Source organism: Carassius carassius, chromosome 39 (genome assembly GCF_963082965.1).
Source record: "Carassius carassius chromosome 39, fCarCar2.1, whole genome shotgun sequence".
NCBI classification, from domain to species: domain Eukaryota; kingdom Metazoa; phylum Chordata; class Actinopteri; order Cypriniformes; family Cyprinidae; genus Carassius; species Carassius carassius.
In genome coordinates, this window is record NC_081793.1 from 16,442,368 (window position 1) to 16,459,625 (window position 17,258).

Consider the following 17,258-nt stretch of genomic DNA (forward strand, 5'->3'; position numbering starts at 1 on the left):
TGCTTATACACACACAAACACACACACACACACACAGCTGTGGGGCCACATTGATTCAGCTGTCCTCTGCATTGTTTCAGTGTCACCCTGCTGAGTCTCTCAGGCTGTTTGTACCACACTGCTGTAACGCCATTACTCATCTAACTGCCAGTACGTACAAGAACATAAATGACTGTTTGTGTTATCTTGAGTCTTTGTCAGGATCCTCACTTGTGTTTTGGTGCATTTCAGATGAAGATGTTTCAAATGAGGAAGAGCTGGATAAAGAACTGCTCTGGAACCTCCAGCTGCTTTCTGAGGTCAAAACAACATCAAACTTGAATGATTTTGAACTGAAAAGCTAAGCCTGTATTACAAAATCATGATTAACTGCCTATCTAGGCTACATTTTTGTAGCCTCTGTCCTGTACTAAACTTGTGTACTGTAATCCTCTGAGGCCATACTGAACAGTAGGCATTAATATTATATAGCTTGGAAGACCATTTTTGGATTCAGAATTACAGACTCATATTATTCATGGATAAATGACAAAATCAATTCTATATTGCTCTGGATTGATCATGTCGTCAAGTATAAAAATAGAATTTTTTGATCAAAATTAAAATACACGTCCATCAAATATTTTTGTATGCTGTATATTTCTTTGCTTATTAGTTTATCAAATCCTCTTATTAGCAACATACTAAAGACTTAAAGAAATGGTCCACTCAAAAATGTAAAATCTTTCATTTACTCACCCCTTTATGTTGTTTCAAACGTGTATGACTTTATTTTTCTCAAGAGCATAAAAGAAGATATGCTGATATAAGAATTTTAGTAATCCATTTCAGTTCCCTAACATTGTATTTTTTGTCCATATATTATGTTTCATCGAATAAATTAAGGTCATACAACTTTGTAACTAAATGAGCGTGAGTAAATTAAAAACAAAATTTTCACTTTTGTGTGGACCATCCCTTTAGGCACAACTATGCAGTTTCTATTACATCCACTTGCTATTAGAAAAATTATTGGAGTCACTGCCTTAAAAGAGTGTTTCAAATCAGTCACCCTATATCCATTTAGATACTATACAGTGATTTCTGTGTATCTCACATTACCACCCTTTCTTGCTGATCTTCAGGTGACTCGTGTGGATGGAGAAAAGCTCCTCCCATACCGCACACAGCTGGTGCAGACTCTGCAGCTGACCCTGCGTTTGCGCTGTAAGCAGGGCTACACTCTGGCCTGCAACCTGCTGCACCATATCCTGCGTTCCACAGCACTCACCTACCCCACAGACTACTGCAGTGTGCCTGGTGGCTTCTGTAGACCCCTGCAAGAGTTCTTGCCCATTAAGGTACTGTGAATGTGTCTGGTACATGTGATGACATCTGACCAGTGGAGACAACCGCGTAATGTATTAGATCATTGTTGATCCCATGAGTTCTCACTTCCTCCCTCCTTATTCTTTTCACAGGACTGGGGTCGTCCGGGGGACCTTTGGAACCTGGAGATCCAGTGGCATGTGCCCAGCGCAGAGGAGACGGCATTTGTGTTCTATGTTCTGGACCTGCTGCTGCAGCCAGAGCTCCAGCGTCTGCAGAGATATGCACAGGGAGGACAGGACATGAGCAGGTCAGAGGTCAAAAGTGCACTCTGTAATAATGGTAAAGACAAAATACCATCGTTCTGTATTGATTTTGTGGATATTTTCTTGAATTGCACTTTAAACAGAGATGACGTTCTTCAGAGTCTGTGTATAGTCCAGCACTGTCTGCTGGGTGCTGGCAGCATGCTTCCCCCTCTTGATGGACGCACAGTCACCGGCCTGTAAGTCCTAAAACTCAAATATGAGATATGCAATGTTTGCTATAAGCTGTGGATATTTGAAGGGATAATAAATCAAGATTTTTGAATCCTTTGTATTTCATTTTTAAAATGCGTAAATTTTATGTCCATTTATTAATCAAGAACACAATAAATTGATAAAAGTGATAGTACAGGATATTATTATTTTACAAAGTTTTCAATTTCATGTAAATGCTTTTCTTTTGAACTTTCTATTCATGGTATCCACAAAAAACATTAAACAGCACAATTGTTTTCAACATTGATTAAAAAAAAAAAAAAAAGTTAAATCTTAAGTCTGCTAAATGGCTGCTGAAAAATAGAAAACAGATATTTAAATTTGTAAAAAAAAAAGAAACAATATTATAATATAATATTATAATATAATCAATTAAATGCAACCATGTATTTATTTTTATATAATGTAAAAGAATCTTACCTAACTTTTGCATGTTAGTTCAAATATGATATTTTTCTCTCTCCTCTGTGCAGTGTACCCAGCATGGTTAGTTTGGAGGAAACAAAGCTGTACATTGGTGTTGACTACGGTAAGCCAAGTTTGGGGATTGGTGCAGTTAGAGTAACTTCTGGTTTATCATGATGCTAGAACAGGATATCAGCTTCTCAGTAAGACATTGCTGATTTTTCCAGATGAGTCCAGAGAGAACTACCGTGAGGCCATCTGTAAAGTAATGAGACAATTGCTTCGTAAGTGCTCCTTGTTTAGAACACCTGCCTGCACACAGAATTTACCTCATCTACATTACCCATAATTCTTAAGACAAGCATCCTCTGATTCTCTTTTGTAGATTACATTCTGGAGCACTCAGAGGATGACACCAAATCCCTTTTCTCCATTATCAAGGTGAGTGTGTGGAGGAGCTATTTGAGCAAACTGATTAGATCATTGTTCTTTGATCTGTCGATTGTATTGGATCATATAGCAGCTATTAGCCATTAAGGTTTTGTGATTTATCAGTTGTTTGTCTCCCTCAGATCATCAGTGACTTGATGCACTTCAGAGGTTCCCATAAACATGAGTTTGACTCTCGATGGAAGAGCTTCACCTTGGTGAAGAAGTCAATGGAGAACAGGGTATGTAGAAATCTCCTGTGCCATTCATTTGAAATGTATAATTATCTAATGAATCTTCTTATTCTCTCCAGCTTCATGGGAAGAAACAGCACATTCGAGCTCTTCTTATTGACAGAGTTCTTCTTCAGCATGAGGTAGGAGCCATTGCTAATAACCTGCCATAATGATTTGCCACATGAAAGATATTGTAGAGCTATCACAATTAGGCCTGTCACGATAATAAATTTTGCTGGACAATAAATTGTCCAAGAAATTATCGCCATAAACAATAATATTGTCGTTCTAAGACCAGTTTCAACTAATATAATAATAATGGCATAATAACGCAGGTACACCTTTTCAAATATCATTAAACTTTTATTTTATTTTATGGCAGATTCAGAGCAAGAAATACCAACATGTTGACTTTGAGTGGCTTAAAATTAAGTAATTTTGTATGTTATATTATGTTTATCGTGCGCTGTGCGTGCGCGTGTGAGTTAACTTACTGGGCGCGCTGACACACGCAACCACAAGCCTACAGACATATTTATCTGAGCAAGCCAAATGAAGCGAGCAAAAAGTAGACCCATTTCGACAGAAAGAACAACGAAGTTACTTGCAAAATATGCTACGCGGTATTAAAATAAAGCAGTAGTGCAAGTACAATGCAATATCACTTACGATGCAAACATCCACAAGCTTCCCAAACCTGGCCACTCTAGCGAGACATTATCTCTTTATTCCCGGGACATCTGTGACATCGGAGAGGGTGTTTTCTGCCGCGGGCTGTCCACAGGCTGCGCTCCAGACTGACCCCACATCATTACATGCTACATTTTTTTAAATAAAAATGTAAAAACATTATCGCGGCGATAATATTATTGAGCTCATTTTTTTTTTTCGTCCGATTAATTGATTTATTGACTATCGCGACAGGCCTAATCACAATATCATATTTAAACTACACTATTATTGTGGCCAAAAGAATTTACAAGAACTATGTTATCGTGATATCTATCGAAATTTTGAAAAAATAAACAATGCTATCAGTCAAATTCATTTTTCACTTTTTGTGTTTTCTGTTGTTTGGACAAAGAATCACACAATATACAATTATAGATAGATGGGGAATGATGTAAACAAAACCGTACAAAGCATATAAAAAAATAATTACTGCTGATCAGCAGATTTGCAGTGAGGTGAGGGTAGTGTCTATTTTTGTTATTTCTTTTTATACCACCTATTATTTATTTTAGATTATTTTCAATACCGGTATATTCCAACACCCCTATTAGGAGGTTTAATTTTTTTGCCTGCTTTCCACATTTAGATGCGAAAGTTACTGGTCGAGGGGTGTGAATATAAGACCGTTCATCAGGACCTGTTGAGGGACCTTTTGCGTCTTTCCACCAGCACCTACAGCCAGGTCTGATTCCACATCCACCAAATTTTACATCAACATAATTCCCTTTATTTTATATGTATGCTTGAATTCCCATTTTTTGGACCTTCAGGTCCGCAGCAAGGCCCAAAATGTGTTGTTCACAGCTTTGGGGACCTATAACTTCTGCTGCCGAGACATTACTCCACGTGTCCTGGAGCTACTGGAGCCCACACAAACTGATATCACCCAGCAACAGTTCAAGGTCTATCATCTATAATTCTCACTTTCTATAATAAGCATAATGCTGGATCTGTCTTTATTGATTTAATATATATATATTTATCATATTGTGCTGTAGGGGGCACTGTACTGCTTGCTTGGGAACCATTGTGGAGTGTGCCTTGCTAACCTGCATGACTGGGATTGCATCGCTCAGACATGGCCGTCCATAGTGCGCTCAGGCCTCAGCTCAGCTATGTCTCTAGAGAAGCCCTCCATTGTCCGACTCTTCGATGACCTCGCGGACAAAGTCCACCGGCAGTACGAGACCATCGGCATCGATTTCACAGTAAGCAGCATCGCCTGTTTTGAACATTTTGTACATAAACTTTGGAAAAATATGGCGTGTCGTTCAGACCATTAAAGTGGGAACACATTTATTTATTTATTTTTGGATAAATGTTCAAAGTGAAAATCCAGTAATTTCAATAGGAATCTACATTTTCTGGGATTTTGCATGAAAGATTTCCCTATAGTTTCAAGTTGGTTAGTAGATTTGGTGTGTTGTCCAAAAGAAAGCTTTCTGGTTTTAAAATGCCTTCTTTGTACTTTATACATCACTGCACTGTTGATAATCAACTATGGAGTTTTTATTTTATTTTTTATTATTATTTTTTATGACAGCATTTTGGGGGACAGAAAATGAGTTTCAAAGTGCAAGTTTTTGTAAACGATGTGTGTCTGTAATGGCGTTATTACGAATGCGTATTATGCATTTCTTTACAAAGTAGCATCACCAACTAGTGTCCTGGCATGCAGTTGTATGGCGTTTGCAATAGTTTTTCTGACTGGTTTCATGGTTTCGTGGGAACAGGGATCATTTTGACATACTTCGTCTGAATGGAACATTTTTCAAAAACCCAAATGAAAAACGTTTCTGTTCTTAGAACAAGATTTTCATATAAACGTACCTTCAGCCTATGTCTGAGCTGTAAAATGGTAGCAATCTTGTGCTGTCCCTGGATGAATCTGTAGGTACCTGAGAGTGCGGTTTTGCTAGGCCGGCGCATCACTGATTCAAGCCAACCCACTCCACACATTGGCACTCCCACAGAACAGGAGCTGGAGCAGGGACTGACGCTTCAACAAGACAAAAACCAGGAGGCAGTGCAGTAAGGGCTACACACATACACACACACAACATTTAATATTCATTTAACATGATGTAGTAAATCTTTGCTGTGTTTCCTCTTTCAGGAAATATGAAAAGCTTGTGAGAGACCTGTTGGAATGTCTAGATGACCGGGACCTGTAAGAATCTAATAGATGTTTTAAAGTGCTTCATTGTTTCTACAAAACCAGACAAAAGCATCACTCATTAGTGAATATGTTATTGTGCGTGTCATCAGGCCTTGGAAGTTTGAGCACATTGCTATTGGCTTCCTGTCTCTACTGCTAAGAGATGACTATCCCCTCCCGGCCCCAGCGGTGCTCTTGTTTGTACAGAGCCTCAACCATGATGCGCTTGTTGTTCGCAAGGTTCGTGGAATGTTTTTTTTTGTTTTGTTGTTGTTTTTTCTTTGTACGTTTTGCATAAACCTGTATCAGGGTTGTGCTGGGTTTAGCTCCAGCCTGCTCTGATACACTTACCTAGAAGTTTCTATTACTGATGAAAACCTGTATTAGCTAGCTCAGATGTGTTAAATTAGGATTAGTTTTAAGTTTAGGTCTAAAGTCTTTAAGAAAGTGGCCCTCCAGGAGTAGGTTTGGGGCCCCCTCATCTACACTTACTGTTTGACATATTATGCTTCCAAGCGCAGCATTTATGTGATCAAAATGTAGTAAAAACAGTATAGTTGTGCAAAATATTATGAAATGAGTATTACAGTAAAAAAAAAAGTTTTTATTTTAATGTTTTAAAATGCTGTGAAATTTATTTCTTTATATTTTGACTGCATTTTCAGCATCCATTTTTTCCAGTGTCTTCAGTGTCACATTAACCTTTAGAAGTTAATAATATGATAACTTTGTGCTCAAGAAAGATTTCTTATCAGTGGTAAAAAATCTTTTGCTTCCTAACATTTTAACGTCTTTGATACCTTCAAAAGAACAGCATTTATCTGAAAAATACATCTTTTGTAAAATAAATAACTGTACTGTCACATTTAATTAATTGAATGCTTCCTTGCTGAATAAAATTATTATTAGTATTATTTCTTTAAAAAATAAAAAAACTTACTGACTCCAAACTTTTGAACAGCAGTGAGTGAATATGCACTTAGTCCGTTACATTTATAACATTGTATATATTATTGTATTATATAATTGCTGATATAGATGGCGATCGCCGCTATGGCAGGCATACTGAAACATCTGAAGAGACCGCGAAAGAAAATACCTGTTAGTCCCTGTGATATAAGTGAGTAAACAACGCTGTAAAAACAAATAGATAGTACTGTTAAATGAGGAGATGATTAAATGACTCTTCACATCCATCTGTTGGTCCATCTCAGTACCTGTGGAAGGAGAGAATTACACATGTGCTGCCTTGCAGGTGGTGTAATGGAGCCGGAGGGGCTGGTGGCAGGAGACCGGCCGGGGAATGACTGGCTGCAGTACCACGGTGACAGCCTGCCGAACACCCAGCAGGACTGGGACAATTTCTGCTTTGTAGAGAAGACACACTGGGGCTACTACTGCTGGCCAAAGTAAACACTCTCAGCCTCTGATAACTGTGTGATTCACTCCAAATCTCTGCTTCTAGACATTTTCTCACTCTCTCCATTTCTCTGCTAAAAGGAATTTGATGGTATATGCCCCAGCAGCGGAGCAGCCCAAGGAACTTTCTCCTGAGAACATGAATGAGGTATGCATGGACTGACTCCGCAACACTTTGTTTTACTGGCAAACTTGATAGTATGTGTACTAAACATGATTTTCTGACAGAGGGAACGTGTCATCTATGACCATTTCACAGAACCAATGTTCATCAAACAGCTCATTGAGTTCCTGTCTCTTGAGGACCGAAAGGGCAAAGACAAGTTCAGTCCTCGTCGCTTCTGTCTCTTCAAGGTACCAGCATCGTAAAACAATAATCATGGTAGTGGAGATGAAAGTACAGTTTTTGCAGTATATTAGAAAAAAAAATCAACAAAAATTAGATTTGACTATTTAATGACAATATTGTCTTTAAAGATTATCTAATCTGTACCAATACGCACCATCATTCAAAAGTTTTGGTGTAGTACAATTTTGAACTAATCTTTTTTTTTTTCTGTTTTTGAAAAGAAAAGAAAATCCCTTATTCTCTCCAAGACAGTATTTATTTCATTAAAGGTCCCATTTTTCGTTTTTTTGAAGCTTTGATTGTGTTTACAGTGTGCAATATAACATGTGTTCATGTTTCGCATGTAAAAAAACAGTATTGGGCCAGCGGTTCCTGTGTTGTGATTCGACACCAGCTTAGCGCATGCTGACCTCCTGGTAATGCGATTGGACTAGTTTTGGAGTAGTTTTGAGAAGCAAGTGAGCAAGAAAATGTGCTGGCGATGTACTTATAATCACAGGAGCATTTTTACTGACGAGATGCGCATGAAAATCGCATTCGTTTTTTTTGCACAGCCCTAACATCTAGTTAACAAAGCTAAACAGCGTTGCCCTTTGTGTAGGAAGTTACAGAAACTGTTAAACGCACCAACTTAAATAATAAAATATACTTACCGGTTGTGGTCCATAAACAACGCATTCTCCAGACAAAGAGGGAACTGCTCCATCTTTCAAGAATAATCTTTTTGCAAATCCGGCATTAAACTGATTTAGATTGAGGAAGCTGTCCTCAGCAAAATGTGCTGCACATAGTTTTACACGTGGATTATAATTTTCGGGAACCGAGTTAAACATAAATTGTAACCATTAATCTCCAAGTACAGCGTCCCTGGGAAGCCCAAACAAAGATGATTGGACTTCAAGATGAAAATAACAGCGTTTCAACGACATGGCAAACACAAACGCAACTCTTCCTCTTCTCCGTCGGAGCGCAACAAGACCACGCCCCCTTTTTTGTGTATTCATGTGGGCGGAGGTTAGTCAAAAAACTGTTTAAGTGACGTCATTACTGCAGGAACTAGAGGGCTGTAGTCCAAACAGGTTGTTTTTTGTAGGTGAATTCTGTTAAATAAAATATCTTGCTTGGCATTGAACTTTGAACTTTAGAATTTTACAGATATTATTTATACTCTAACACTAACTAAAGTTTAAAACATGAGATCACGAAGAACGGGACCTTTAAAAATACAGTAAAACAGTAATATTTTGAGAAATTACAATTTAACATTTTTTTTATTTTAATATAATTTATACTTGGTGAATAATTTCCTCCTCTGCTGACAAAGCAAACATTTTTCAGCAGCCATTATTCTAGTCACATGATCATTTGGAATTATTCTATTATGTAATTATGTGATATGTAATAATAATGGAAAAAAATCTTACTGACACCAAACCTTTGAACAGTTGAGTGTAAGTGGTTAGAATTAATGCTGTGCCAGTACAGATTGTACAATTGCTTACATTGTCCTCTGCACCAGGGTGCATGCAGAACTCTCTGTTCAATCCCCACATAATTCCCCTGGCTTTTATCATTGGGTTCTCCGTAGAGAGAAAACGTTTAAAATTGAGCATTTTCATCCTGTTTATGTTCACTGATTCCAGCAGTTGTGTTGCAGTTTCCCCAGCTGTAATTCCCAACCCGAGAGATCGCACAGATTGTGAGGATATATTCAATAAATGATTTGTAGAGAGCAGTAAATATAATTGTGCTCCCAGCCACATCTACCTCTGCAAATTTCTGCATTTTAACCAGCTCATAAACCTGCCTTACTCACCTGCCACACAAATTTATTACAAAATACAGATGGCTTGCTTTCTCATTCAACACCCACAGGGTCTTTTCCGGAACTACACTGATGCTTTCCTGCCTGTTCTAAAGCCTCATATGGAGCGGCTGGCAAATGACTCTCACGAGAGCACCCAGCGCTGCGTGGCTGAGATCATTGCTGGGCTGGTTAGAGGCAGCAAGCACTGGAGCTTCAGCAAGGTGAGCACCACTGCAGGCATGAGGGATGCACTAAAATTAGGAAGCCACTGAGATATTTAACCACACTGATGTCTGAAACCCCTCTTTCATTCACACAGGTGGAGGCATTATGGAAATTCCTGATTCCTTTGATGCGAACAGCACTGTCCAATATTACTGTCGAGACCTATGCTGACTGGGGTACCTGTGTGGCAACTGCCTGTGTATGTGTCATAGATCTTCAGTCTGTTAAATTGTATGCCACGTAATCCACCACCTGAATGTCTGCTTTAGGGCTGAAATGATTCCTCGAATAACTCGAGTAACTCGATTACAAAAAATGATCGAGGCAAATTCCTCTGCCTAGAAGCCTCTTTTAATTTATTTTAAATCTCACGTCAGGTTCTTTTGCAATGATTTTTTAAATGTGACACAACGCATTTACGTCACCCACAAAGCGGAAGGAGACACAAGGAGTCCGCAGTGTTTTGATTTGAGGGTGCGGGCAAACGTAAAGAGAACGTCGTGGCTCATGTCCATTGCAAGATAGAGCTGGCATACCACAACTAGGGCCCTATGATTTCCGCGATGCAGAAAACTCGGCCGGAATCGCGGAATCCAGTCATAAAAACGGAATTTACAGTTAAACGCGGAGTGGCACGGAATTTGCCAAATTTTGAATGAGTTAATCAAAAATAGGTCATTGCACTTACATCAAATCACGATATGGACTAATATCTGTAAATATTAAGCCGGAACAGTCTATTTAAATATGAATCCTGCATGTTCTGCGTGTCTCTGTTAATGAATGGAGCAGAAGCGCGGATTCGTTTATCACACACACAGAAGCACGCGTGACGCTCAGGTGATTTCAGCGTCTGCGGTCTCACTAAATAAGGACGTAAACACATGAACAACATCTCCAGAACTGCTCTGACAGTCACTTCATGAGCATTTGACTGTTTGATGTAAGTAAAACTATCGTCACATCACATACACAAAACTGTAAAGGTACGTCAACCCGTCAAAATAAAAGTCCGGTTAAAGACTATTGTTCAGCAGAATGTACATAGCTACTACTACTAAAAAAAAAATCTAACATTATTTTTTTTTAAGGTTTAATCACACAACGTTTCTTCCATGTTTTATTTTTAATAGTTAATCTCCTTTGTTTACCAAAAAGTGAAGTTTGCTTAATTTTCAATAATTAAAAGATAAATTAAATTAATGTTTTATGCGTTAATGTTTAATGTGCATCTCAGAAAATGCTTTATTTAAAACTCCAACTGAATGGCACTTAAATGCACTTAATTCATCAGTCAAATTTATTGTCCTTGTTCACAGTACATGTACAGACAGAGAAACAGTGGGTAATAATTAAATGTTTTTTAAATGCATTCTATGCATTTAAAAAAAAAAAATTCTAAAAAGGAAACTTGGTTGTTCATTTTAAGAGACTGAGGAGTCTTATTTTCTCTTGCATAATTAATATTGCACTTTAATTACAAAAACTCATTTTAAAAAACAAATTTTATCCGATTACTCGATTAATCGATGGAATTTTTGGTAGAATACTCGATTACTAAAATATTCGATAGCTACAGCTCTAGTCTGCTTGCAACCAACAGTAAACGGTCTTGAAAATGTTCAAAATAGACTTCAGGGGGAAAGGTCTATATATAAATATCAAGATAATTTAAATATTTAAAATATCCAAATATATTTTACTATCCATTATTTAAATAGTTTTTAAACTACAATTTAAAATGTTTTAATTATTTTAATTCAGCAAGGTTGCATTTAATTGGTCAAAAGTGACTGTAAAAACTTCTTTATATTTATCGAAACATTATTGTGTATGTAAAGCTATGAGAACAACTCACTGTTGATGTTTGATGTTTTCAGGAGAGCCGAGATCCACGAAAGCTTCACTGGCTTCTTGAGATGCTGATGGAGTGTCCTCTCAGTGGGGAAGGTGGATCGTTTGTAGATGCTTGGTAGGTGTGTTTTGGTTTGGTTTGTGGGACAATCTGAAACCATTCAGACTTGGATGCAATATTTGATATTTTGAAATACGGTAATTTGTTTCTCTCTCTGTAGCCACCTATACGTGCTGCAAGGTGGTCTGGCACAGCAGGAGTGGAGGGTCCCAGAGCTGCTACACAGATTGCTTAGTTACCTGGAGCCCAAACTCACTCAGGTTTATAAGAATGTGAGAGAGCGTATTGGCAGGTATGTCTGCAGTTGGGGTCAAAATGGTCACTGTGGTCTAACAATACACTGGCAGTTCAACAGATTCTCTCATGTCATGATTTCTGTCTTGTCATGTCTTGTCTTCCCTTGCAGTGTGCTGACGTACATTTTCATGATTGACGTCAACCTGCCATACACTCTGCCTACTAAGTCACCACACATTGCTGAGTTTACCGAAAGGATCTTGTCTCAACTGAAGCCTCTGATTGAGGGAGATGAGGAGATCCAGAACCACGTGGTGGAGGAGAACGGAGTGGAGGAGCAGGACGAGAGGACCCAGGCCATTAGACTCCTCAAAACTGTTCTGAAGTGGCTGATGGCCAGTGCGGGGCGCTCCTTCTCTACTCCAGTACCTCAGCAACTGCAGCTGCTGCCCCTGCTCTTTAAGGTCTCGCATGCTCGCTCCCTCTCTCTCTCTATCTTAGCGTATGCTCTATGTATCTCATCCTTTATACATTTCTGTGGAGTGCTCTTAAGTGGATTGCTGACTTCCACTCTGTGACTGTTTCCCTCCATCTGCAGATCGCTCCTGTAGAAAATGATGACAGCTATGATGAGCTGAAAAGGGACGCAAAGATGTGCCTATCCCTCATGTCTCAGGGTCTCCTCTATCCTGAGCAGATCCCTATGGTACTGAAGGTGCTACATGAGGTAAGGCCTCAGACACGCTAGACACGACCCCACATATTAGGACGACAGTTTGAAAGCTGAATTTGACCTTGACTACGTTATTTATTTTATTATTATTTTTACTTAAGAGCTTATTGTTATTGTTTAGTGAAACTAAAACTACTAAAATCTGTTAACAGTAATTGAAATAAAGCTGATATAAATAAAAATATTGATGAAAATTAGAAATATTAGAAAAATTGCCTTAACTAACTGAAATAAATTAGTTGCAGTTGAATTAGTAAAATGACTGAAACTAAAACTGAAGAAAAAAATAATAAAAGCTATATAGAAATATATTAAAACAACTAAATTAAAACTGAAAGTGTAAAAATGTAAGCTGATTTAAATGTGATGCGATCTAGGAAAACTTAGCACATGGTGAAATTTGACCTTTTTCAGGTTTTCATACCATTGGAAAGCTGAGTTCAAGCCCTTTCCAAAACTGCATTTTGTCCATAGCTTGAACGTAACAAAAGTTATGGCTATCTGAAGTTGGCTGATAGCTATGATTTTCCAGAATAGAATTTTGAGAAAAACGGTTTTAAGGTGAGACTGCTTTAACTTTCACTTTCACATCTACTTAAACGATCGCTGTCTGTCAGGAGCACTACTGCATAATTACATAAAAAGACGAATGTTACCCTGAAGAAGACCGTTTTCCATCGTTTATCATGATGGGCATAGTCTCTGAACACTTCATCACCCCTTGAATGTTTGGATAGCACAAAAGTGTACCCTGTAGATAGAAAAGTGAGCGCAGCGCACCTGTGCATATATAACAGACATATGTATATGATACACCTTTATTATACAGTACAGACCAAAAGTTTGGAAACATTAGTATTTTTAATATTTTTAAAAGAAGTTTCTTCTGCTCATCAAGCTTGCATTTATTTGATCAAAAATACAGAATTTTTTTTATATTGTAATATATTATTACAATTTAAAATAATTGTTTTTACATTTTTTATACTTTAAATTATTTATTTCTGTGATGCAAAGCTAAATTTTTAGGATCATTATCACATGATCCTTTAGAAATCATTCTAATATGATGATTCATTATCAAAGTTGGAAACAGTTCTGCTGCTTAATATTTTTTCAGAACATGTGATACTTTTTTAGGATACTTTGATTAATAATAATAAAAAAAAAGAAGCTATGTTTTTAAAATATAAATATTTTGTAATAATAATATACACTACTGGTCAGTATTTTGGGGTCAGCAATTTTTTTTTCTTTCTTTTTTTTAAATAAAATCAATACTTTTATTCACCAAGGATGTGTTAAATTGATAAAAATTTATAGTAAAAAAAATATATTATTAGAATATATATTATTAGATTTATTTATTTTTTTAATAAATGCAGTTCTTTTTAACCTTTTATTCATCAAATATATTAGACAGCAGAACTAATTCCAACACATAATAAATCAGAATATTAGAATGATTTCTAAATGATCATGTGATAGACTGGATGTTACATGTGACACTGAAGGCTGGAGTAATGATGCTGGAAATTCAGCTTTTCATCACAGGAATAAATTATTTTTTTAAAGTATATTCAAATAGAAAACTATTATTTTAAGCTGTAATAATATTTCACAATATTACTGTTTTTTCTGTATTTTTGATCAAATAAATGCAGGCTTGATGAGCAGAAGAAACTTCTTTAAAAAAACATTAAAAATAGTAATGTTTCCAAACTTTTGGTCTGTACTGTATATGTTGCATGATTTATTTTGACAGGTGAACTGTTTTTGTGGTGTTAAGAGAAAGCACCTCCGCAGCACTCTTTTAACATCTTTTCAGCTTGCTGCAATAAATTGCTATTTTTCTGCACTTAACAATAGAATTTTGTCAAGATATTTTCAGAGATGATAGACAAGATATTATAAAATGATAATTGACTGAAACCCTAATTTTGACAAAAAAATTAACACACAACCTATTTTTTTGAATTTCTTGAAAACATCCAAGCACGACATCCGACGGGTTTTCCCAGATCGCATCACATATATTTAAAATGGTAATAAATAATTATAATGTTGCTTATTTTCCCCCGGTGATAACTCACCAATAATCACGATGTAGTGACACTGATTATTAGGGGTGTAACGGTTCACAAAATTCAGGGTTCGGTTCGATACGATACACTGGTGCCACGGTTCGGTACGGTTCGGTACGTTTTAGATACAGCAAAAAGAAAAAATTGGCAGATAAATTTCCTTGATTTTTAAAAAATGTTTTAGTTATTAAAACTAACAAAGTATGTTTTTTTTTTTTTTTTTACATTGAACAATGATGGAGCTATTCTTTACCCATCTTCTATAGTGTTTTCTTAGCAGCATACTGTATAAAACAAAAACAGCTCCTTGTAAAAAAAAAATGAAAATGTTATATTATTGTAGTAGTTATGAACAAATACAAAGATGTAACTTTTTATATGGAACTCTATAACTCTTTATATTGAGTGTGTTTTTACTCAATTGATTCTCTATAGGGCTTATGTTTTTTGGAACAAAGCAGGAATTACGGTCTGTCTGAAATGGGCTCGTGAAGGAATATTGTAACGGGGCTCAATTACATTAAGCATGTTCTTAAAACCTACGTTTTCCACTACAGAGTAATGGGCCTTTCACACAGGACGCGGTATGCGGGGCGCTTGCCGCTGGGTTCAGTGTTGCCCTTCAGATACAACGCGATTTGCCCCGCGCTGCGCTATGGCGTAGGCGGAGTTTTAAAAACTTTTAGCGGGAGCTCTATCATAGTCTGTTGTTCCTTGAATGGAGATATGTCTCCATGACACAGCTTTCCTGACGATGTCCCTATACTACCTCAAACTTGTATCGTACAGCTCAGGAAATTGTGACACACACAGTACTGTACTAGCCGTTCATTCATTTTGATTTCCGTGCTTGTTTTGGATCCTATTGGTCGCGCTGGTAATCGTCACAGAGCACAGCGGCAAAAGTTGAACTATTTTGAACTTTGACCGCGGCGTGCACTGCGCGTAAGCACGCAAATGAACAGACCAGAAATAGAAGATCCTCCAATAACCAACAGGTCTGGTGTTTGGGTGCACTTTGGATTTTGCAACGAGCCTTCAGCGTGTATTACTGAGTGAGCGAGCGCCTGACTGAGTAGCCTAACATAAACATATAAGTTGGTGTTTTTTTCTACTTCGGGGGTGTCAGGGGCGTTGCCTGTTACGTCGTTTGGGTTATTGGGCTACCTTGTTGAACGCATATCATTATATTTCACAATTTGTTTTTATTTTCCAAATATAATTAATTAGTCCAACGAACCGTTCGGTCCATAATGCGTACCGCGTACCGAACCGAAAGCCTCGTACCGAATGGTTCAATACGGATACGCGTATCGTTACACCCCTAATATATATATATATATATATATATATATATATATATATATATATATATATAGACAATTTTATTGATTTACCATTATTATCCAGTGTTAGTGAGCGCTGTGTAACCATGAGATTTTTATTCTTTTTTCAGATTGCTGGCAGCAGCTCTTGGCATGCACGATTCTCAGTGCTAACATACCTCCAGATAATGGTGTTCTATAATCTGTTCACCATACTGAGCAATGAGCAGGCTGTTCAGGACGTAAGAGCACTGGTCATCAGGCTACTGGAGGATGAGCAGCTGGAGGTACCTTTCGGGCAACATGCTGCCATCATTTATTCACTTTTATGCAGCCTTGTTCATGAAACTTTCATCCCTTTGCATCTTTGTGTCTTAGGTGAGAGAGATGGCTGCCACCACTCTCAGTGGCTTCCTGCAGTGTAACTTCTTGGCAATGGATGCCTCCATGCAGACTCACTTTGAAGCTCTATGCAAAACCAGGTTACCCAAAAAGAGGAAGAGAGGCTCTGTGGTGGACACCATTCCTTCAGTTGGTATGATCACGCTAAAGAAAAAAAATATATATAATCAATTTTTTTTTTTATTTTTTTTTATTTATTTGCATATTTTTTGTTTTAAAAAAACTCAGGCCAAATGCAATTCTAATCGATAAATTATAAGAGAAATCTGTAAACAAGTTTTAATATTCTTTAATATAAATGTTTCTTTTCATTTGTGTACTATTTTAAAAGAAAAAAAAACACCTCAAGAATCCGATTTATTCTTTTAAATGTTTTTATATTATTATTTACTAGAAAACAAATAAAATGTAATTAAAATTACATTTAAAATAAGTACATAAAAATCTCTTAATTAAAAAAAACAATTAATTTACTGCAATATTCAGATATATTTATTGGGGGAAAAAAGAAGAGAATCATTTGCTGTACTTAACCCATGTTTGTCTATCCTCAGATCTGGTACGGCGTCACGCTGGAGTGCTGGGACTCAGTGCTTGCATCTTATCCAGCCCATATGATGTCCCAACCTGGATGCCTCAGCTCCTCATGGACCTCAGCGCACACCTCAACGACACGCAGCCTATTGAGGTATACCGGTCACATCACAAACACAATTGCTTTCTGTCTCCCTCTTGTGCTCTTGGCTCTTAGGGCCCATTAAATCTAACAAAAATCAATACAAGCCTCTCTCCGTCTGATTTAGATGACCGTGAAAAAGACTCTGTCTAATTTCCGCCGTACTCATCATGACAACTGGCTGGAGCACAAGCAGCAGTTCACAGACGACCAGCTCGTAGTGCTCACAGACCTTCTCGTGTCACCCTGCTACTATGCCTAGATGGGTATGTTACA

General features: G+C 37.3%; 1 protein-coding gene across 1 annotated transcript in view; it reads left to right on the forward strand.

The window, feature by feature from the left end:
* Nucleotides 1-17,258, forward strand: part of psme4b (proteasome activator subunit 4b) — a 28,617-nt gene that overhangs the window by 10,129 nt on the left and 1,230 nt on the right. Inside the window, exons 17-46 of the mRNA XM_059530918.1 lie at nt 81-150; nt 232-299; nt 1,125-1,340; nt 1,461-1,618; nt 1,718-1,813; nt 2,324-2,379; nt 2,483-2,539; nt 2,641-2,696; nt 2,828-2,926; nt 2,998-3,060; nt 4,239-4,334; nt 4,423-4,554; nt 4,651-4,860; nt 5,547-5,683; nt 5,769-5,822; nt 5,921-6,050; nt 6,849-6,930; nt 7,066-7,219; nt 7,311-7,377; nt 7,458-7,583; nt 9,454-9,606; nt 9,705-9,809; nt 11,491-11,582; nt 11,686-11,817; nt 11,932-12,226; nt 12,361-12,489; nt 16,036-16,191; nt 16,283-16,439; nt 16,861-16,994; nt 17,110-17,248. Of these exons, the coding sequence (XP_059386901.1) occupies nt 81-150; nt 232-299; nt 1,125-1,340; nt 1,461-1,618; nt 1,718-1,813; nt 2,324-2,379; nt 2,483-2,539; nt 2,641-2,696; nt 2,828-2,926; nt 2,998-3,060; nt 4,239-4,334; nt 4,423-4,554; nt 4,651-4,860; nt 5,547-5,683; nt 5,769-5,822; nt 5,921-6,050; nt 6,849-6,930; nt 7,066-7,219; nt 7,311-7,377; nt 7,458-7,583; nt 9,454-9,606; nt 9,705-9,809; nt 11,491-11,582; nt 11,686-11,817; nt 11,932-12,226; nt 12,361-12,489; nt 16,036-16,191; nt 16,283-16,439; nt 16,861-16,994; nt 17,110-17,244 (3,615 nt within the window). The 3' untranslated portion in view covers nt 17,245-17,248. The remainder of the gene's footprint in view (nt 1-80; nt 151-231; nt 300-1,124; nt 1,341-1,460; nt 1,619-1,717; nt 1,814-2,323; nt 2,380-2,482; nt 2,540-2,640; nt 2,697-2,827; nt 2,927-2,997; nt 3,061-4,238; nt 4,335-4,422; nt 4,555-4,650; nt 4,861-5,546; nt 5,684-5,768; nt 5,823-5,920; nt 6,051-6,848; nt 6,931-7,065; nt 7,220-7,310; nt 7,378-7,457; nt 7,584-9,453; nt 9,607-9,704; nt 9,810-11,490; nt 11,583-11,685; nt 11,818-11,931; nt 12,227-12,360; nt 12,490-16,035; nt 16,192-16,282; nt 16,440-16,860; nt 16,995-17,109; nt 17,249-17,258) is intronic.